The sequence below is a fragment of the Hipposideros armiger genome, unplaced genomic scaffold, assembly GCF_001890085.2.
Source record: "Hipposideros armiger isolate ML-2016 unplaced genomic scaffold, ASM189008v1 scaffold_808, whole genome shotgun sequence".
NCBI classification, from domain to species: Eukaryota; Metazoa; Chordata; class Mammalia; order Chiroptera; family Hipposideridae; genus Hipposideros; species Hipposideros armiger.
The window spans coordinates 804930-825527 of record NW_017732158.1 but is presented as its reverse complement, the minus strand read 5'-3'; the positions used below and the strand labels follow the sequence as shown (position 1 = coordinate 825527).

Below are 20598 nucleotides of genomic sequence, written 5' to 3'. Positions count from 1 at the left end.
AAAAAAAATCTATATTTAACAGGATAAATGTACAGTAACACTAAGTTCAAGTTCAGACCTCTACAAAGAAACCTGTCTCAATAATTTAATAACATGAGATGAACAGAAAGGCTGCTTTCCAAGATCTTCTTTGGCACTTCTGGAACAATCCTTATAGTCCTGGTGAAAAAAAATCTTACGTTTTTAACTAAACACTAAAAGAAATTTTACATTAATTTATTTTAGCCCTGGAAGAACTTGTGGGGCCTATTTTAAAATTATTATTCTCTTTCTATGCATTCCTTGATCTAGAGTCTGGATTCTAAAATATAGTCAACTGATACACTGAAGAGGTGTGCATATAAATGTCCTCATGTCACACTCTTGATATCCTATATGAAAAAATTATGTGCTTACGCAAAAGAGTAGAAAAAAATTGCCTCTTATTTGACATCTTGCTGTACTTTGTATTATTTTTACTAACAATATAAGTGCCAGCCTATTAAAAACATACTACTATTACACCACTCTTAATGAGATATAATTATTATGTGTTAAAATAATTTGGCATAGAATGTTTTCGTCATTCTTTTATCCTGAAATTCTCAGATCACTGAGATTTGGTTCACATAACGAATCATGCATATTTTACATTTTAATTTTCTTTGCTCTGACATTCTTTTTTTGGAGGTCAGAGAAAAAATTTGTTACTTTTGGTTGAAAGACAAGGTAATGGTTGTCTGGAATCGGCCATATTTTTCATTCTTTCATATTTTTTTTAAAAATAGCTTTCTTCTGAGAGGTGACACAGATCACGTACTTCTAAGCCATTAGACCTCAGATTCTGTGTTAAACTAAAAGAATATGTTATCAGATCTCAATGTGATCAACAAGACATGATATGAATTATGTGTGTGTTCAGATGGACAACTACTAGAAACATGAACCCACTCCTTAGATGAACAATGTTAGAACTTTTCAGTACTAGCCAATGCTGGGCAGTAGCACACCATTCCATGACAGAGCCAGGTCTACCAACTTCCTTTCATACTAACAAGATCTAGGCTATTCATTCCAAGGAAATGCCTTCGGAGGCAGTGCTTTAAAAACCTCAGGGTTTTGTGGAATTCTGTCTCAGGGAACTAGGAAAATGTATCCCCAGATTGGTGCTACCACTGTTATTTAAAATTTACCCGAATAAGGAAGATTCTGAAAGTTCCATTCACACACGTGCTTGGATTAAATATTCATGATTTTCCTCTACTGCAGATCTTCAGGTAGTGACTAAAAATTCCTGATTAAACATGTGTATTTCATTCACAAGCTTTTTGTTGCTCAGGGTCTCTATGTCTCTCCATTTTAAGAGGCACATTTAACATTCTAAGAGTTCAAGCCTGCTGAAGTTAGCAAACAATCTGAAATGCAAAAGTTATATAAAAATGTGTAAATGTTCATCTTACCTCCGGTGGTTTGAGCGTCCCTTGTTCTGAAACAAACGTAAAAGTTGGCATCGTCAGAGTAAAGCTCTTTTGTTTGGTTAGCAACCTTAGCCTGTTCTCTGCAGCACAGTAACACACGGCTGCTGAGCTGTCCAAACTACTACCTGTAATAGAGTTCCAGGGTCCCTCAGGCTGGCCTAGGGATTGTTTTGCAACACAGGTTCTCGTGCCTTATTGGCTTGTCAGGAAAGTGACTCATAGTTCTAAATGACTTCTAGGTTAGGCTTAACTTTTTCAATTGTTTATTAAGCAATGTCAATCCAACCACATAAAGCTCCTTAAAACAGTGGCTTGCACTAAATTTATGTGCATAAAAGAAAGCTAGGTGGGAACCTTTCTTTCAACATACCTGGTTTTCAGAATCTAAAAAAGTCACAAAAATATTACATTGATGATTTATAACAATTGCAAGTTTAATACAGTACAATATTGCATATAATTTTTTCATTGGTGACTATGCATCTTATTTTTAATTCAGGGGGAAATACATTTTTATTTAAAGATAGAAACTAAAGACTGATGGGATTTGACTCCAATATTAATTTTCCCTTCACCCTTAGTTCACCTATCTATAAACAGAAACAATAATTTCCATTACATTTCAGTTCCTGATAATGACTAACAGTTATAACGGGTCCCTGGGGTCTTCAGGTGAGTAACGTGGCAAAGCGGGGCTCTGCACTCAGAGGCACACATAGCACATGGAAGAACGGGTGGATGATATTTTGCTTCCTTTCCCCACACCCAGGAGCACCTGTACATGTTACAACTCCTCTAGACAGTGGAGGAAAACACCTCATCATTTCGAGCCCACGCCTATACTTTTCCCATCCAAAATGATCCTCTAAAGGAGGAACTGAGAAGAGAAAAAGAAACAGAGGCGGAAATCAGGAGGGAGAGGGCAGGCCTAAATGTAAGCTCTGTCGACCTAAATGAACCTCTTACAGAGTTTCCAAGAAGCCTCATGAGCCAGAGTTCAAGGGGAAAATGTCTGTCAGGACTCCTGACTGGCTGCCACAGGTTGCTTTACACAGGGAGACTGCCTGGGGCATGGAACAGGAGGTTTTGTTGTTTTGTTTTTAAGGACTGCTCCTGCTTAATGGAAGTGGGCAAAAAGTCACCTTTCTGGAGAAGAGCTAAGTCTGCCTTCCTTTGTCGACTTCAAACCCATCACCCTAGCTTCCATAGATGCCTGCTATGAAGGCATCTTTGTCCAAACTGTAGCTGGCCTTTCCAAAGTATAACTAGACAGAAAGCTTTTTCATTGATTCCTCCCCTCTAGAAATATGCAATTGTTTCAGAAGAAAGACGGCCTAAGAGAACTGGTTTGGGGAGAGAGTCCATAAAAGTACCATTTGGCTGAATACTGTGCCCAGACTTAGAACACAACTTAGGTGAACTTGGCTCCTAACAGAGCAGTTATAATACCTGTTTCACTGGTTGGACCAAAAAGATCTATGTGCCAGAATAGCCCTAAACTACTTTCTTCTCCAACTAGTGAGCTCGAGAAAGAGCCTGAACTGGGTATCATACACTGCAGCGAGCACCAAACAGGAGGGGAGTCTAAATTAGCCATCCAAGGACACTGAGGAAAGTCTTGCTATTTCCAGGTGACCTTTAAAATGGAAAAACCTCAGATCTTTTGGGTTCAGCGTTCATAAATGAATATGTACCTTAATTTCAATTCAAAAGTATTTTTTTTTTTTTTGCTCCTGCATGGACGTGTTTTTATGCCTTTGGGAAGTAGGTCTTTTAAAACATGCTTTAAATGTTTATTTTGTTTGTTTGTTTTGCATGAAAGCTATGATAGCCCATGTGGCAGTAGATGTCACACCTGCTCCATGAGGGTCATCTGGGTGCTCCTCAGGAGGACGAAATAAAAAGTGGTCATGCCTATGCAGACACTTGCCCCTCTTTATCCAGAAAACACATCCAGGTCCAGAAGACCCTCGTTTACAGCTCTTCAGATCTTGTTGCATAGGGTTCCAGTGCAAGCTGGCCAGCTGCCTGCATGCAGGAGAGCATCTATCACAGAAGTCAAGAGGGTGTGAGGACCAGGCAAGGCGTGAATGGGGCTGGCACAAGGTAAGGAACGAACGAGACTTGGCTGACCACCTCCCTCAAAGCTCCCTCCGTTTTCCCTGCTTCTTGCCTGTCTCCTGCTTTCTTTCTTTGGTGTCTCATCAAGCAAATCAGCTTTCTTCATAAGTCTGATTGGATGTGCTACAAACTGCTCTACCCAAAGCCTCCTCTGTGTGATCCAAACAGGAAAAATGGAAGAGGGGCTTTGGAGTGGATGTAACTCCAACTCCAAGGGCGCGAGTCCTTACTGGGGCTTACCCTTTCTTTGCCACCACTCCCTGTCCTTTTAGCCGCCATGTCTGCCCTCCCCTGGCACTCAGCCACCCAGGAAAGAGGTGCATTTCTTCCATGGAGTTGGCCTAAGGCCATTCACACTCTGACTGGCTCATGCTGGGTAGAGCTCAGAAGTAATGGCTCTTGAAAGTCAGAGTTTTTGTTTCATCATATTTCACGGTCAGGTTCTGTAAATGTTCTGATAGGGCAAAAGCCAATGGACTGGAAATAACTCCTAGAATCTGTTCTGAGTTCAGAAATTCTTAGCCAGGCTTCTCTTCTTATACTTTCGCGGTTGCTCTAGTGATCACACCCTTGAGCTAACTTCTTCACAGACATAATCGAAATTCTGATAACCATATCAACGCAATGGCTGTTAACCTATGTTAAAATAACAGGGATGCGAAAGAGGAAAACCCAACTGCAATGCTATTTCATACATTGTCAAAGTAAAAGTTCATTCAGGCTGGGAAAATAGAATAAGAATCTCTTTCGATAAAGTATGCCGTGGTAAAGTTGCTCTAATTTNGGAAATGTCTAGAACATATTTAAACCTGCTCCCCTCCCCCATGAATATTCTCAAAAGCCTGGGACAGAGTTGGACAAGACTTTGTCCATCAGCAAAGAGAGGAGGGCACACCTAGAGGCCATCCCTGGGAGCTCTCCGTCACGTGCCCACGAGATCAGGAGAATCAGGCTGCAGAAGCTTCTTGATCTCTTTGATCTGCTGGGGCAGGGCGGGGCGGGGGGTGGGCAGGAGGAACCAACCAAACAACCTAATTTTATTTCTTGATTCATTACCTATGACCATGTCTTTACCTAAAAGTAATACCTTTATCGTCCAAGACTCTCTCTTCTTGCCTCTTTTGGGAGAAACCTAATTCTCTCTGTTGATTTTACCAACAAACCAAGCAAAGGTTCGTTTGCATATGGAACAGGCTCTGGTTCCTCTATCTTTTTCAAAGGTAGAGAAACCTATGTTAGGGAATACATTTAAAGTAGGTGTGTTTTAACTAGGTGTGGAATGATAGCCTTGCTTCCTGGAGCTAGAGGTGGCCTCTGAAGGTCCACTCCAGTGGGTGTGGTCAAGGAGACCCCATGGGTCCTGTGGCCATTGAAAGCTGACCTACCTTGAGAATGAGGTATAAAATAAAAAATAAAAAATTCACAATCATGGTTACTGACAGGGGAGCACAACAGGACTACAAACTGGTACATGGAGGAAAAGAAGATCTTTAAGAGAGGGGGTAAAAAGTAAAAATCACAGAGCTTACAAAAGGGCTTCGATTACTTCTGGGAAGACTTCTGAACATCATAAAGCATCTGCCTGAGTGAGTGAAAGCACTTCCACACATCTTGGTGGGGAGTATGGAGTGTGTTGGTGGGGAGTGAATGGTGGTTCTTAATGTCCATTTGCTACACTTCTTCCTTAAATCAAGCTAAACTTTCCAGATAAATTGGCCAGTATAAGAGCTTACTATAATTATCCACCCAAAGTAGAGATTATTAGCAGAATCACACATTAAATAAAAGTACACTTATTATATTCAAAAGTTAAGCAAGCCATTAAAACACTGATGCTACATTTTTTTTAAAAATCAACGTGAAAATTAAGTCCTTTCGTAATAGACTTACATGTAATTTTTAAGAGTATAAAAGTGCCTGGAGAGAATTATTTAGTATCCTGCGAAAATTATTAACCACTTCTTAATAGCACACTTTCTTTCTGTAAATACAACCCACTTCACATTACTTAAATATAATCAAGTGAAATCATCTCCNAAAAACTTAGTGTCACAGCTCTGCATCGGGACTAAGATATTAAGGGCTGATGATCATCAAATCTACTTTGGCTGAATTCTCACCAACTAGAAAGGTTGCTGGTTGAGATCTGAAGAAAAAGTGTCTCTCTCAGTCTTTTTCTCCTGGGAAGTGCCTTAGGATAGTAATTTAATTCTTCAAGTTTCCAAAAGTTTTTAATCCTCAACTTGTCTTCACCCTGCCACTTATTTCTCAGGCCCCTATTGATCCAACTATAAAATGTTCTTACCCTTTCAAGAACCTTTCTAGATGGTGACTCACAGGCCCTCAAGGGGTTTATACCTTGTGTTCTTTCTTCATGTCCCAACTGGTTTAATGTGCCTCAGAGACCTAGTGTGACTGAGGAGCTCAGAGAGCTACCTTCAATGTCAGCACAGGGTTCAATGTGCATGTTTGTGTAACAGAAGTGATTTCCACTGAGGCTTTAGACTCATATAATTCATTTGTTTAAACAAAAACTCCAGTCCCATTATATTTGTTTTTTTCCAATACAAGTGGCTCTCAGAGCATACATTACTACACAATTTGCTTTGTCTCTTATCTGAAGTTCTATTTCTTAAGACTAAACAAATCAATCTCCGGTAAGACCGTTTGTCTCAAAGAAGGCCACCGAAAAGGCATTACTAGTAGAGTGTCTTGTCTTCATGGCTAACATGCTTGCTTGTGAACCATTAAAACTGAAAGACAGTTGAACTGATCCAGTTTTGGAAGTTGCACAAATGCTATGTTCACTATTCAGATCTACAGCAATATTTTGAAGTGGGAAAAAAAAGTGTAAATAATACTTGGAAAAAGGCTTTGGTTTCTTTTCGGGAACTCTAACAGGAATCCAACCATAAAACAGTTTCCAGTTCACTTTAATAAGTATTAATAGATCATTAAACTGACCCAAGTAGTTAAATGGAAGGAATACAAACTAAGGGTCAGCCGAGTGGCTCAGTTGGTTAAGAGCTCGCTCAAGAGTTTGAGCTCTGAGCAACAGCGGTTCGAGTCCAGCCCGAGCTGAGCAGCCGCTGAGCTGCCAACAGGTAGCAGGATGGCTCAGCTAAAAAAAAAAAAAAAAAAAAAAAAAAAGAATACAAACTATCCTTGAGTATAAAATTGTCTTGATAAGTTTTAAAAAAGTGGACTAATGTATGTAAGAGGTTTTAAGTAATATTAAGTAGAACCAGGTATTTTTGGTCCTGTAATCAATGGTTGTGCCTCAGTTCATATAAAAGTACTGTGATAAAATAGCTGGTGATGGAAGGCTGAAATAAAATGTTATCCTAATTGCCTATCTCACATTAAACTACTGCAATACTATTGTTTATAAAAGAGCCATCTCAGATGCCAGTTTGGGGTACAGGTTCTAGGTAGCAAATTTGCAGGCTGAAACAATTAGGATACCAAGGCTACTTCTTTGAATTAGGAGTGGCTCCAGCAGCAACGGGAGCGGCAGCTGGCCTAGATAAAAGAGCAAGATTAAACAGATAAGCAAACTGGGATCTGCCTCGGTTAAATATTAGAGCCGCTGAGGCTTGCATTCCCGCTAAATGGAAAGATGCACTAAACCAAAGTTGTCTGCTCCAGCAATATTTGCCTTCCAATGTTACTTTCTTTGTTTAAACTGAAAGGACGCAATGCAAGCTATATTGATCAATGTCAGGGTAAGAAGGGGACCAAAGGGTTTTTAGCTACATGTTATATAGGAGGGGAAAAACACAAATGTCCCTAAAAGTTGGAGTCTAAGACTAGACTTTCAAGGCAGTACACTGTGAGAAAGAAATGCCACTCTAGAATTATATCAGCTTTGCAGTGACTTGTTCAGAGAATCCCATATAATGGAGTTCATACCTATTCATTATTGAGGCTGGGAAGTTTGGGCAGCACACTTCAGAGTCTGTGTACGTGTGGATCATTGAGGTTGCCATGGTGAATGTAAAGGAGTCAACTCAAGTTCAACGAAAAAGAAAGTAGAACTGCCTGCTCTTTATATCCATGCAAATTTTCAAATATTAAGACATAAACTAATCACCCAACCTTCAAATTTGTTTCCAAGTTGCACAGTTTGTCTTATAAATATAAAAAATGATTAAAATACTTTTTTCATACTTCATATGTATTTGAGTTAATAATCTGTCATAGTCAAGTATTAGTACGAATGAATTACATCCTTTATTCAGAAATGCACTGCATTTTTGCCAAGTAATTATTATTTCAAGGATGAATGAAGACTAGATAAATTTAAGGGATATAGAGCATGAAATGCAAGGTTTTTGAACCCAGGGAAGACAACGTCCAAAGAAGGCTTAACTTCCACAAAAAGAAGTGCATAAGCACTACTTCAAAAGCTTAATGGCTAGTATTTAGTCACGTCCAACACTATTAAGGAATGCATTAGGGGTGAAATATTCCTATTTAGGGAAAAAGGATTGACAACTTGATATTATGCACCCTGACTTTGGACATGCTACTAAGCGGTGGGTACAAATGAGAAACACAGGAAGGAGCACATAATCCACTAGAGCAGCAAAAAGTGCCAGGGACAGCAGTGCTCACTAACCAGTCTATGTGTTCCACTACAATGCCCAGCTTCACTTGAATTGAAATTAAGGCTAATGACAGGTTTTAACCAATGGACTGTGATAAAACAAAATGGCAGTGCTCACTTCTAGTCTATGGGTCTTCAGAGCAGCAGCCCTGGAGGCCATGTGTTGAAATGGCAGAGTCACAAGATGGAAACAGCTGGGATCCCCAAACCATTCCTTAAAAGGGAGTTACCTTGGGGGGGGGGTGACAGAACCCACAGCATAGTGTATGAGAGAAATAAACTTTGATTTGTTAAAGCCACTGGGATTTCGGGGTTTCTTATTCACAACACAGCCTAACCTTGGCAAATACATAAAACCTACATAAAAACTAGAGAACAATTTAAATCAGGCTACCATTGGGGTGGTCATGGTGAAAGTAAATGATTGGTAAAAAGTTTGGAGAAAAAGTAAAAGAAGAGTAGGATCTTGGAAGTGTAGGGACAAAAGGGAATGTATTTCAAGGAAAGGAAACAGTAAGAGCCAAGCAAGAATTCTAAAAATGGGACTGACTGGATCAGGGAGTAGATTTCTCAAAAATAGTGGTATTTTTGTCATCAGGTGGTCTGCGAGCCAGTTCACTTTCTTGCTACTTATTAACCTAACCTAGGTGTCCCGTATGAAAGGCCTGTGATCGACACGCAGGGCCATGAGCTCTTCCTAGGCCTATCCAGTTTTCTACCTTTTATTTTGAAAGTACCAGCCAGGGATTCATGTAAGGTTTCTATCCCACTTACAATACATCCAGTCAAGCTCCAGTCTCCATAAGGGTAGAACCAAAATCTGAACCATCTCCCACAACCTCTTGCTTCTGGTTCTAAGATTATTGTGATCAGGACCCGGAAATCATGGCGCACTGCAGTTCTACTCATTAATCTGTCCCATCTATTTGTCAGTCTATCCTCTCCCTCACCCATCTACCATGGCCTACAGAGGTCAGGACATCAATTAAGCATGGTTCTCATCAGTGGGAGGCTCATAGTCTAATTGAAGTTAGGACATCACACTGTGAGAAATGGAAGGTATAGTAAGCAGAGAGTGATACATCAGACTTAATTTTAATAAAGATCATGTATAAAAGGAGTAAGATTAACAGCAGAAAGTTAGGAAACTTTTGTAGTTGTCCAAACAGAAAACAATGAGTCATGTTTGTTTTGCTTTGTTTTTTAATCTATAGCAATACCATATAAGTGGATTCTAGAGAGACTCAGGAGGAGCACTAAGAAGAATAGGCAAGTGAATGAAGATGAGGGCGGGGGTAAGTCAAGACTGACGCTCAGGTTTGGCTGAGTGTATGGATGGTGGACGTTTAAGACAAGAAATAGGAGGAGGAAGTTTGTAGATATGTGAAATGTGAAGTCACTACAGGAAACCCGGGAAGGGACATGTGAGAAGAAGGTGGAAATTTTGAACTTAAAGTTCAGGAGAAAAGTTTACATGGAAATGGAGTCTGATCTACCTGGGATGTAGGCTATAGCTAACGCCAGAGAAATTAATCAGATAGCCAAAGGATGACATCGGGAAAATGGTGGGCTGTGTAGGAAAGTGTCAAGGAGAATGGTTAATAGTGCCAAGTCATAGAGAAAGGTCAAGTCAGGCAAGGCCTGAAATGTGATGACCAGTGGATTTGGCAATGACAAGGTAGAGTGGAAGAATCTCTAGCCTTCATTTAGCCTCTGGGTTACTGTGTCATTTTGAACAACTCATGCCTTTTCTCCAACTGACCACTCTCTTTATCTATAAACATGCCCAGTGCTGAGTGAAAATGCTCCATTTCTTTGGAATTGCCTTCCACCCCTATCCAACATTCACAACAACTTAAGCATTCCTACTAGCCACCATATTCTGGACAAGTGAACCCCTGACTCACAGTGAGCCAATCAGAATCTCTTTTTGTCTCTTGAGAATATAGTGAGACTATGTAGTTAGTGCTAAGCAATGGAGTTATAAAGTTCTATACAGTCGGGGTCAATCATTTCAAATCACCTATGATTTAATTTTATGGGAAAGCTGGATTATGTAAGCACTTGAGTTTGCCTTAAATCAATACTGTTCACTTGCTTTAAATTTGGCTGTTGGGTGATTTCCCCCAAAGTCAAGTTCTCCTAAAATGGTATCATACTCTCTTCCATACAAAAGCGCCATTCAAGTAAACTATGTGTGCAGCCCCTGAAACATCTTGTCCTTCCTTGTGCCCTCCGCTCTCATCCTACATTTCCCCAAAGACCATACCAGTCATGGAAAACTACATTGCTGACCTGCTACATCCAGTTCTTGGATGCCGAAACAAAGGACTGTGCAAAACTTCAGCCAATGTTGAGATTCTCTGCGGATGGGGACACGGCCCATGAAGTCTAGCTTGTCTGTGACCTCAAAATCCTACCTACCTTATCACACTCACATCAGCCCCACCAAGCTTAAACTCACACTCTATCCACGGTTACTACCTACACCAGTGCAGGAAGAGGTGAGTTTGTCCTAACTGCCAACCTTTAGAGGGCATGTTTGGGCATGTGGGAAAGAAGGCTGCCGATAGAGCTGTGACAGAGATTCCTCTTTACTCTGACAATAAGGCCCCTTTATTTATAAGGGCTCCCCAGCAAATGCTAAGCTAAAGGCCAAAAAGGGAAGGCTCCTGGCAGGTTCTTACCGCTTCATACCACGAGTTAACTGACTATAAGCATCCCATGCCATCGGTCTCTTCAAGTCTTGAGCAGAAGAGGACAGAAAGGGGAGAGACAGGGGATGAGAGTGAGGACAGATGCACAGCAGGAGAATGGGGGTCAACATAAGGACAAAAGGCAGAGAGAGAATCAAGACAGCAAGTTTCTTGGAATTTAAAACTCCAAGAAACAAATTTAGCCAGAGGTTCTAAAAACCTTCATCCTGCTTTATAATGAATGACATAACCAAGTTTAGAGAATGATGCTACCTTTTAATGAACGGTATCTGTATAAGTAAGCATTATCTATAACCTGCAGGGCACCAAAAGTCTCATTCTTATTTTATTTTATTTTCATGTTTTTATGACTCCATTTCCTCATCTTAAAATAAGAGGCCCTAGGACTGAAGGAGTCTAAATCTTCCTGCTCTGAGACAGGCACGATCCCCAGGTGTGCCTGAATTTCTTGCACTTCAAAACATTTAAATCTAAACACAGTTGGTAGTTACTAATTTAGCTAAATTGAACAGTGTTATTACTTTAAAAAAACAAAAACAAAACAACAAAAAAAGAACTATTAGAAAACCTCTCGCTTACCCAGAGAAAACCAAGCACAAGATTTTACTATGGTTAGGTGCTGTGCATTCAACACATCAGACATAGATCCTCACAGCTAAGTCATAGCCTGGAGTTAAGAACAAACTCAGGACATACAATATTATTCAACATCAGCTTCAGAAATACACCCGAAACTAATAATAAAAAAAAAAATTTAAAAAAAAAAAGAACCAACTCAGGAGCTGGACCACCTGGATTTGACTCTTCACTCTATTGATTAGGCAACTTAGAAAAGTTACTTATTTCTCTGTGCTTCAGTTTCTTATCTGCAAGATAAGAAAAGCAATAAAACCAACTTCTCAGAGCTTTCATGGGACAAAATGAGTTAATAGTGGTAAAGTACTTAGAATGCTACCTGGCACTTTATATGTATTTATTTTTTTTTAATTTTTTAATTAAAAAAAAAAAAACTTTGAAAGGCTGGGTGTTATTATTATCTCTATTTCAGAAGGGAAGAAACTAAGAGTTACACAGGTGAAGTAAGTGGGTCCAAAGTCACCTTGCAGTACATCGTGCAGCCACATTCGAATCAGAAGAGGCTCCAGAGCTGGTGGCTTCCCTGCCATCTCATGCTGTCTCCCTACACACAGCGACCCATTGAAGGACAGAGTACACTGAAACAATGACCTGGGAACAGGCGCTCGGAATATACCACTCTTGAACTTGGCTAGGCAGAATTCCCAACTGTTTTCTGTCGACTATTTTTTTTTACATAAAAGTTAGTGTCATTTTTGCATATCACTTCAAAGTTCGTTGCTCACAAACTTTCCTATCCAATATTTGCTCCATATTACAAAAACAACAACAAAAATACAGGTTAAGCCCATCCTTCTCAAAAAGAACTGGCTCTCATCATAACACCTTGGATTCAAATACTGAGTTTTTATTGTGCTCAGGCTCCGCACTAAAGCATCGACATTATTTCATTTGATCCTCACAAAAATCCTCTAATTTCCATTTTACGGATGAATAAAGGAAAGCTCAGGGTGTTTAAGTAACTTCCCAAGTTCATGTAGCTGACAAATAGCAGAGTGAGATTTTCGACCATCTCTGCTTGATTCTCCTACACTATTCACTTTAGAATGGAAGAACCATGCCGACTATGAGAAAGCTTTCTATTCCTCACAGACCGAAACTCATACAACAGGGCTGTGGGGTTTATAAAACTACATTAGCCTACCATGTGCAAATAACATGTTAAGAGTCCTCAAAGACACTAAAGGATGGGGCATGTAAAGATAGAACAACAAAACTTTAAGTGATCGATGGTATTCGGTAGACAAAGAATAACAATAATGCTATATTTCTTTTATATTTTACAACTTTGTAGGCTGTTTCTGGCCTTCAAAAATATTAATAGGTGATAATCTTGTCTCCTTGAGCAAGTTGCATAAGCACTCTGACCCTCGTCAGAAAAAATGGAAAGGGCTGTTCTTAGGACTGAATGAGTTCACGCAGGAAGGACTGAGCAGAGGTCCAGGCAGGGCAGGCACAGTGCAGATGCTCAACTAATGCCGGGATCTTTTTCCTTGCAGCTGCCCATCCCTGGCATCAAGAAAGGCTCATGGGGCCCTTGAAAAACATCTACTGAAGGAGCAAAGTGAGGGGAGTGTACTCTGATCTCAGTCCTCTAATAGGATTCACACCTTTTCTACAATTGCCTCTTTTCTGAAGTCAACTCTCAAACGAGCTATTATTCCCCGGTTCACTCTTCTTCATATTCTCCAAAATAATTCAATGTCCACCTTTTCCTTTGGGAAAATCAAAGGTTGACATGGCTACCTTTTGAACGCAAGCTGTTAAAGATCCCTTTCTTCTGTTCAAAAAGTTTCTCTGATTTTGAAAGGTCTTACTGATAAAACACAGAGAAACTCGGGGGAAAAGGACAAAGAGAAAGAAGAAGAAAGAGAAAGAATAAAGAGGCCAGAAAAGAAAGAGAAGGAAGAAAGCCCAAGAGGGCCGGAGAGAGGCAAAAGGCTACGGAATGCATAATTGCCGCCAGCCTGAGAAACCGGCTCATGTAACAATCATGGAGTATTATTTTTAAAAACCAAGGGGAACTATGTACACAATATCCAAAGAATATATGCTCTTTGTTGAATGCCGGAAAATGACAATGCATTCCATTCATTAATTCACGAATTAGTCTGTGTGATGCTGACTACTGGCATCATTAGTATTTGTGAGCCGAACATTTACGAGACTATGGGAGAAATTTACGAACTAAAGATAGAAATGAAGAATAACTTTTTTCTGTTTTGTTTTTGTTACCCCATTTGTCTGTTTTGTCTGTATTTGTACAGTATTGGTGAGATTTAGGAGTTAGGGTGAGTGAAATGGGTGACCTGAAACCTTCTGAGCCCCTCGAAACCCTCTGTCTGCCAGACAGATATGTAGAAAAGTCACATGAATTTCAACAGTTTCCTAACTGTGCTTCTAAATGATAGTTTCAAAAGCAGATATGTTACAGTAAATACATGATAAGAGTAAATTAGGCCTTAATTGTGTTTAGCAAGTTTTATGTCCTAATTAAAGGCAGAGTCACATAAGAAGCACGACTTACCAGCAGAATTAGCTCTGCCACAATTGTCTACTCTTCCCAAACATTCTTTGTGTGCTCTCGCGCCACACTTGAAACATAAATAGCCTTGATAAAACGTTCCTCTGCAAGGTAAAATGAGAGAGTGATACGTTAAAAGGTGCTGAATTCTGCCTTTATGAAACCGTTAGTGTGCGGAAGGAGAACACGGGAGCATAGTGCTATACCAAGTCCTCTCAGCAAAGGGAGGGGGCCTCCCTGGGGTGCTGGGGGACTGCCCGGTCCAGGTACAAGGTCAACACAAGCTCTGTGGGATCCAGGCTCTTAAGGCGATATCCCCTCTTCAGGACATTTTGACTGGGATGTTAGAAAAGTCTGAGACGCTTAGCAATTATCCCACACATGGAAAGACGGGCCCCAGCCAGCTTACCTCAGGAGCATCTGGCAGACGTTGCAGGACGTAACCCGGTTGAAGGTGTGCATCTTGAACTCATGAAAATTGGAGTCTGCGTAGTCAGGCCTTATGTTAGATCTATAAGAAGGGGGAAAGAAACTTCCTAAAGAAAGTTTCACAACAAAGGAGCAGTCTAGTCATCTAAAACATAAATCCATCAGCATACCATGGGGTAGAGACCTGATTCAAGCAAAAAGGCAGTTAAGGAGGCAATGTTTTCTAAAAGCCAAAAGTGTGCTTTGCATTAAAATAGGCATTAAAATCTGGTTGTGGCAGAGCCAGCAACACATGAGGATGTAAGCAATCCGATCCTTCTTAGGATTGAGTGATCCCAGGGGACTTTACAGGATGGCCACGTCAATCAACCTGCCAGGAAAAACACAAAACCCGCTGGATATTCATGCTGCATGGTCATTTCTTTCCTGTAGACATCACTGACATATAAACTAGCTGGAGAGGGTGGCAGGGAGGGGCGAGGGGGCTGCATTTCCACAAAGGCCATCCCTAAATAGGTATTTATATGGATGATTTACCAAAGTAAATAACATAATTTTATGAAAAATTTTCAAACAAAGCATCAGCCTGATCATCAAAAAAAATTCCTCCTTAACAAACAATTCACTTTCCTTGCAATCCAAATAAAAACTAGATTCTTTTATTATTTATTTTTTATATTGTATTTATGTTATACACAGATACAAAAACTATATTAAGCATACTGGAAACTGATATTCACGGTGCATTTACTTGGTGCAGATCCTGTGACAAGCACCTCTTGTTCGTTATCTCGTTTAACCTTCACACCAGTCCTGAGTTGGAGGCACTAACAGGGTCGCCTTCACAGACTGAGGCTTACCCTCAAGTAAGGGAAATGACAGAATCAAGAACTCCAACCCAGGTCTGTACTTTTCACCACTGGAGCCACAGGGCAAGGCAAAATTCACCTTAATGTCATTAGATTTTTGTGTCTAGTAGGGATCCTGGAAACAGGCAAGGTTAGCCATTTCTAATTCGTTCAATTATTCATAATTTATCCACGTCACAGAAGAAAGCATAAAAATTAGAAAGGAGTAAGTTAAAAACAGTTACAAATCACAGGTACACCTAGAAAGAGATGATGCTCTCTGAAATGTTACAAGTAATTTGAGAGATTACAGGAAAAGTTTGTGCTACTGATAAACTAGGATTTCCCCTTTTCTAGACTACGGCGACTCTCCACCACACAGAGCCTCGGCCTAATGAAGCATAACACAGGAGGCGACCAGGCATCAATCTCTGAGGGGCCAGGAGGAGCCTTATGAAAAAACATTTGCAAAGGCAATTGGAGTGGCAGGCAGTGATGCAGAAGTGTCAGCAAGGTCAGCCTTCCAATCCATCTGCTGAATATGAGCGTGCTAAAAATGAAATCAAATATGAGTGCCATCTGGGATTTCTCTGCTCTGCGCTTCTGGTGACCTCACTTTTTAGGAAAACATTCCCATGCATGCTGAAAAGCACGGCCATTTCTGTCGAGGTATCTCTGTGTGGCTGATTAAAATTACAGCGTTCTTCATGAAGGGAGGAGTACAGAAAAGACAAGAACCTGGAAACAAAACTCTCTGCACATTGTTCAGAAACATTTGATTATTGAGTCCATAAAGCCAGGCCTGAAAAGATCACTGGACCCCATTTCCTTAGCAAGGAAGGGCCGCTCAATTTTCTGTAAGCACCAAGGTGATAGTACAGTCATAGATGAATTGTCAAATAACAGTTTCAGTCCTGGGAACCTGAAGAATTCATCAGCCTGAAGTTTTAGAATATACGAGTAACTAGGTCTCCTTCAGTCAGAAACTCAGGTAAATGGGTCCCAAACAGGTAAGGATTTAATTAATTTTAGAAGCCTGCCTGGGACATAGGTGGAACACCTTTCTCTTAGGGTTAACTCAAATTGTGTATACACACACACACACACACACACACACACACACACACATATGTATGCTGCATATTCACATATACAAATATATGTACGAGTACAACTTGAATTGTATATATCAGAGTTGACTTTGGACCATTTGTATTTAACACTTTTACCAACTAACTAGGAATAAGCCGACTTTTCAGAAGACAAAAAGTTGAGCGGAGTCACACGAAGAGACTAAAAGGCATGTATTATAATAAAGAAAATAATTCTGAAAATATTGTTAGCGGTAGTTGCCATAAGGGAAACAAGGCTTGAAGTAGTAGGGTAGGATGGTAGGAAGGAACGGTTATAATTTTTTAAAACTATAACTGCATATTATTTTTAAATTTTTAAATCAAATACTAAAAAATAAAAGTTAATTCTATGATCCTGGAACTGCTACTGGGGCACTGCAGAATATAAAAGCATAGCTGAGGGCAAGAATCAGAAATTCCACCTGGGCTCAAATACTAACTTGCAAATCACTAGCAGTGTGACCTCAGGCAAGGTAGTAAGTATAAACCAGGAATACTAATAAAATCAGACTTACAAAGCAATGTAAAGTGCTTAGGGCTTTGTCTGGCCCAGAGTTGGTGGTCATAAGTACTGGCTATCATTTACGAATTGCTGATTACAAATCCACATATTAATCATGTGATCAGGATGGTGCTTTATGAGTGGAGAGTCCCTTGGGATCGAATCCCCAGAGGGCTCCCTTTCTCCTGGGAATTTCATACAAAAAAGTTGTTAAGCGCTCAGTGGCCTTGGGACTGAATCCAAGGACAATAAGCACAATAAGAAATGGGGCTATTCAGGAGATGGCACATGGAAAAGTCCAGGGAATTAGATGAAGTCATGCCAAGTGCCAGCTGAAGAGAGACGTCAACACACACACATAGTCTTTAGTCTGGGGGGGATGCAAAGACCAAAGACAGTAAGTTGGCTGGATGGGAGGAGTTAGAAAGGTAGATGGGAGCAAAAGAAGATAGAAAAATATCAGAATTATAGACTGGGTAGCACAAGGACAAAAATGAGCAAAGTGGCATTTATTGTACACCCCTAATACACCAGGCACCTTAATAGGCTCTTCGTATACTTTTTCACCTTTACCTCTCACAACAAACCTAGAAGGCAGAGTCATTCATTCGCTTCATATTTATTAAGTACCGACCATATATACAGGTAGAAACAGAAAGAAGGATCCTTTGGCTGAAGCCCAATGAAGAAGGAAAGGGAGTATAAGAGATGAGGTAAGAGCGGCTGGTAGGGGCGAAGGAAACAGGTGAGATCTTATACAGGGATTGGCGTCATATTTAGTTAAACAACAGCAACAAAAAACCTTCTGTGGCAATTATGTAGAGAATTCCTTGTAGTGAAGCAAGAGTGGGTGGGTATAGCGAGGCCAACTACAGGGCTGGGTTTTCTATATATGAGAACTGAGGGTCAAATATAGTTTAGTTATCTCACCAGCTCGGCCATGCAGTTACACAGAAAGGATTCCACTTTAGTGACCTGCTTTGATATATTGCAGGGTACTTATGAGAACTTGGATGAAATTCTGTAGATTTCTCAAACTGTTGCCATTTCTTTTGCTTCATATAGGGCCCACTATCAATGCAATTAATCAGTCAATCAACTATTTACAAAGCAAGGTATGTTGATGCTTCTTGTAACTTCACATGTTCCCCTCAAATTATCTCCATTCTCACCTGGCTCCATGGCTGGCACTAGCTCAGGAGTAATGCTGCCCGCCTCCCCCAACCTTCTCCCCCTACTGGCCTGGGCACCTTCTCCATTCTCCACATCTGCATTGCCAGCAGCTCCTCAAGTATTGCAAATGCATACAAAGCCCAATTCCACACCTTTCTTAACATATCTGATTCTAACCAAATTCTGATTTCAAATCAATCACTGTTCACTCCATCTTCCCACCTAGAAACTTGAGAACAGCAATGAATGTTTCCCTCTCCCTCATGCAGTCCAAAATTCATTTTCTCTTAACCCCTCCTCAGCTCCAATTTCTCCTACTCTGAAATCATGACCAATTTCTGTTGATGCAACCTTGAAAATACCTCCTCGAAAATTCAGGTTCCATTCTCTCTTCTCACCACCTAAATCAAACCCTCAATATCTGGATACTAAATCATTACAATGATCTTCTTAATTATTCCATCTCCCTATTTTAGACCACCTTCCACAGAATTTAAGACCATTCCAAGAATTATTTTCAAAAAAGAAAAATATAGTTATGTCACTCCCTCCCCTTGAAGACCTGCTGGTTCCTACAGGCTGCGGGATCAAGTTAAAACTTCTAGCACTGGCACACAAACTGTTTCAAACTCTAGCATTAGCTACCTCTCACATAGCTCTTCTCTCGCAGGTGCTCCTAAGCCATACACTATAGATATACAGACCTTCGCACATTTCCCCAACATATTCTTTTCTTCCATAATTCTGTGCTTTTCTAATTCACTCTGCCTAAAATGTCTCCCTTAACCTGCAACTGCTAATTTTGCTGGTTACTCATTTAAGGCCAGATAAAAACAGCCTGGTCACACAGGCACACTCAGCCTTCATGATCTGTCACAATCATTAAAAACTCCCAGAAGGAAAGTGGGTGCTCACCGTAAATCATGTAGTTTAAAACAAAAGAAAAAAAAAGTCTAGGCAGCCTGGCACAATGAAATTCAGTTCCCTTGGCACATCAAATAACCTTATCACTTAGCATCACAGGGAACATTTCAAAACCCAAGTTCCAAAAGCCAGCCAAGGGTCAACCCTGCCAGCAGACTCAAGCCTTCCAAGTTAACCCTTTCCTGCACAAAAATGTCTAAGAAAAATCCTAGCATGAAATGTTCAGGTTCTGTAAGAACAGAATTTAAAAATTAATTGAGGAAACTAAGAAGTTTTTGGCCAAATAAAAGCTACATAACCAAATTCTTGAGTAAGAAGCTTACACATTTTATTATAAATATACAATTTCTCCTCAAGTTAACTTATAAATTTAAAACAATCCCTTCCTGCAAACCAACACACACACACACACACACACACACACACACACACACACACACACACACACTTTTTTTAACTTGACAAATGATTACAAAATTCAACTGGAAAAATAAAAATGTTTAAGGATATAGTCGGGAAATGTTTAAAACTAAGATAAATTATCGTAGGGAGTATGTGGGAGGCCATCATAAGCTAAGAGAAAAAAACGCTTTTTAAAGCTACTGACAACACCCAGATAGAAAGATCAATAATACAAAAGATAACCGTCTTGAAGGGGACCAAGCATAGGCAAAAAATCGGTATACAAGTTTTGTGACAGTTTGTTCATTTCTTAATTCATCCATTCAAAAAATTAAAATCTTATTAAATAATAAGTGCTAGGCAGTGGGATACAATGATGAGGAAAAACAAGTAATGTCTCTGTCTGTTTTGTGCTAGTAGGGAAAATAACTCTCTAAATAATTCAAACTACTGTGAAACTACAGGTGTGACAAGTGCCGCAAAGAAAGGCAGTGTTAGGAAAACGTACATTTGGAATGTGACCCTGTCAATGGACATCACAGAAGGCTTGCCTACGGAAACTGTAGTTGAGCTGAAATCTAAAGATGATCAAGAAAAAGAATGTTTCAAATGTTCTAGGCAGTGGGAAAATAACAGATTACATTTTAGAAAATACATTTCCAGCTTTTTGAAAATGTTAAGGAAGCTACATTTCTATTACCCATTTTATGACAATATAAGTTTCTCTAATTAAAGGTTTACATTATTTATTTGATAAATATGCAAAACATGCCTATGATGTGTCATGAGTACAGCCACCAATCAGGAATCAGATGGATAAAATGGCTGCTCTCGTGGAGCTTACAGTCTATATAAAGATGGAGAATATAAAGTTTAGACAGAAACCCGAAATTTGGTTTAAGCAAAACACATAAAATTACTTGAAGAAAATATTGGTAACTATTTACATAATCTTTAAAAGTAAAAAATAAAGATGGCTGGATTCATTTATTTATGTAAAACCCCAAATTTTCCGTGAATCAAAAACAAACTAGATTGAAGAACAAAAGGACAGCAACTTGTCTGTTCCCCTTCCCCAATTCCCCAGCACTGTTCCCATCCCCCCAATTCCCCAATAAAAATC

The 20598-nt window shown here is 39.9% G+C and overlaps 1 protein-coding gene across 1 annotated transcript in view; it reads right to left on the bottom strand.

The window, feature by feature from the left end:
* LOC109374297 (guanine nucleotide exchange factor VAV3) overlaps window positions 1-20598 on the bottom strand; it is a 311672-nt gene that overhangs the window by 47504 nt on the left and 243570 nt on the right. The window contains exons 16-18 of the mRNA XM_019628800.1: window positions 14474-14575; window positions 14068-14168; window positions 1440-1465 (exon numbers count right to left, since the gene is read on the bottom strand). Coding sequence (XP_019484345.1) covers window positions 1440-1465; window positions 14068-14168; window positions 14474-14575 — 229 coding nt within the window. The remainder of the gene's footprint in view (window positions 1-1439; window positions 1466-14067; window positions 14169-14473; window positions 14576-20598) is intronic.